Below are 2,761 nucleotides of genomic sequence, written 5' to 3' on the forward strand. Positions count from 1 at the left end.
CATACATATATATATATATATATATATATAATTTAGAAATTTAGAAAAAAAGTAATATTTCAAATTTGAAAATACAAGACCGAACCGATCTCATTTCTCGCAATAGTTTAAATAATCGAGCACAACACCGCAAGCCCGCAATAGTTTAAATGATCGAGCACAACACCGCAAGCAATATATCTAGCTTGAAGGATAAATACACTTCTTGCCAGTGGTGCTTAATTAAATAAAATAAAGAATTTATGACATCCGTTTTAGTGTGCGAAAAATTATTTTTTGTTGACCGACAAATTACTCTATTTAATTTAAACAATTAGGTAGGGTTTATACTACCTGAGTTCTTGAAGCTCCCTATAGAGGTAAACACTTATAGTCAAAACACAGTCGACGGAAAAGGAAGAAGCATAAACTAGCTAGTTTTTCTCATTTAAAAGAAAGTACAAACATCTTCTTTCCCAAAAAAAATGGGTTGGGGGCGGGGGGTGGGGTGTAGATAAAATTTCCACTTTACATGACCCTAATTGGTGGTCAACACTTCTTCACTGCTTGAATCCTCCTAATCTTCAAAACATTTTGTCGAATTATCTTGGGTTAGAGCAGAGAACTCTTTCGAATCAAAGAATTTGGGGACAACCAAGCCGTGATGGACAAATTTTTAGATGACAAAATCCACCCAGAGTTTAATGTGGTACGCTTGGCCATCCTCATGCTTTTCCTTGGAGACCGACAAAGCAATCTTCTCCCTTAGCCTGACAATCTCCTTCTCCAAGACCGTAATAGTACCAACAAATTCCCGGTTCAACTTCTTCAAATTGTCAAGCTTCATCTTCAATAGGTCTTGGTTGTTGTGAGTCCTTTTAATGTCCGCCTCCTAATAAAGTCTCATTTTTCCATGCCCTGTCCAGCAATCCCAAAAATTCAATCACAGCCAACCCTATAAATTGGGCACTTTCTGCCATCATCAACTGCCATAGGTCTACATTATGAAGGATTTCCCGATGACTAAAGCTCCTAAGGGTACAACCAAGTTCCTCAGACCATAGTAAGTTCAACTAAGTTGGAGGGATGCTTCTGTTCTAACCCGTCTGTAAGTACTGGTCTAAAGAACGATTGAGTAGACTAATTTACTTATTGATGTCGAGCCACGTCCTCCTGACACCTAAGCGCATAGGCTCCCACATAAAGGCCTTCCTAGATCTTTTCAAAAGAAGAGGGAGCGGGACATCTACCTCGTCTGTTCGTTCCTTCACTTTTCGATGGATCCCTTTTGTCTAAGAATAAGGCGAGATTTCTTCAATGGAAGACAAGATTGATTCTTTTGATATGTGATTGGATGACTTAGTCGAGGTAGCCTTACTAGCTTCAGCTCTTGTGGATAAGGCAACAACGACCTGCGAATCCGGTGGAGCAATGGTTGGTGATGACACGACAACTTTTGAAGAAGAGGGAGCTGCAATTGTGGTTTCATCCAGAACGCCCTCTAAAGTAGATGCTCCTCTATCACATTCATCTACATCAAAAAAATGAGAAGGATGTTTTTGAGGAATAATAGTGACCTAGCCCGTCTCTTTATCTTGAATGACAACACTAGCTTTAGACATGGAGATAAGGTATCTTGAAACCACACTATACAAGAGTGGATCATTGCTTCTTTTTGAATTACCAGAACCCGAGAGCTAACTCTGCTTCTTTTGCTTGACTGTTAGATTTTCCTCTATCGCCTTTGCTCGGACTGCCTCCTCGATGTCTGAGAGATGCCATTATTCCTCTGTCATATTGCCCATCAACAAACTGGTAACTGTTGCCTGGGCAGTGTACTAGGGGACTGATAAGTGGAGATCGGTCAGCATCATCATATCGATATCCATACTCTCTGGAAGAGACTTTGGTCGGTGCACCACCAAGCACCAATGCAAGAGTCGATAAGAAGCTTTTTTTTATAATCCCTTAATTTATTTTCCACTCCCAATAGGTGTACCTTACTCGCTCAAAACATGGAAAAACCCTCCTTTTTAACCATAAATAAGAAAAAAATGCCTAAATAGGTCGATTAACCACTAGATATGCTTCTAATGACAATAAAGGATGAAGGTCATTATAGCGCCTACAGAGTTCGGCAGTACTTGATCCGGAATAACTTCGTACATGTTGAAGACACTCAGGAGCTTGTCACATAAAGGCAGTCGAAGGCCATATTTGAGCTAGTTTCGAAAGAATACCAGATCTCTGTCTGTCGCATTCATCGCTCGAGCCAATGCTGACAACTTCTGAAGAGCGATGATGTCATGTTGAACATATTTCTTCTGCAACTCCATCACCTCATTCTTTGTTAAAAATGAAGGATTGGCACCCTTGATGGAGCTAAAGTGGGTATGTGAATATTTTAGAACCATTTCAAAGAATGAAAGATGAACGTAAGATGAAAGGAAAAGAAAGATTGGAAGCACAGAGAAAGGATGATAAATGTCACACCAAACATTTTTTCAAATCTCTTCCAATATCGTTTTAGTTTCAAAGAACGACATTGTAGGTCTTGAATGATGTTTTTTTATCAATGGGTCCTCCAAGGCCTTAGTCGGGACATAACTGATTCAACCTTAGGAGAACTATCTCTCCACCTAACCTAATTTGGTCAATCTGGTCTTCCTTGCGAAGGAAACTGCCTAGATCGATCGACTCACAAAGCTCTTTTAGCTTGTGCAACACCTCGGCAGGAGAACTATCTCTCCACCTAACCTAACTTGGTCAATCTGGTCTTCCT

The 2,761-nt window shown here is 39.9% G+C and overlaps 1 protein-coding gene across 1 annotated transcript in view; it reads right to left on the reverse strand.

Annotated features, from left to right (window-relative positions):
- Nucleotides 1-2,315, reverse strand: part of LOC110037858 (protein FAR1-RELATED SEQUENCE 5-like) — a 9,774-nt gene extending 7,459 nt beyond the window's left edge. Inside the window, exon 1 of the mRNA XM_020742586.1 lies at nt 2,220-2,315. Within this exon, the coding sequence (XP_020598245.1) occupies nt 2,220-2,315 (96 nt within the window). The remainder of the gene's footprint in view (nt 1-2,219) is intronic.
- Between the last annotated feature and the right edge of the window lie 446 nt (nt 2,316-2,761).

This window comes from Phalaenopsis equestris, unplaced genomic scaffold, assembly GCF_001263595.1.
Source record: "Phalaenopsis equestris unplaced genomic scaffold, ASM126359v1 Scaffold225911, whole genome shotgun sequence".
Classification (NCBI taxonomy): Eukaryota; Viridiplantae; Streptophyta; class Magnoliopsida; order Asparagales; family Orchidaceae; genus Phalaenopsis; species Phalaenopsis equestris.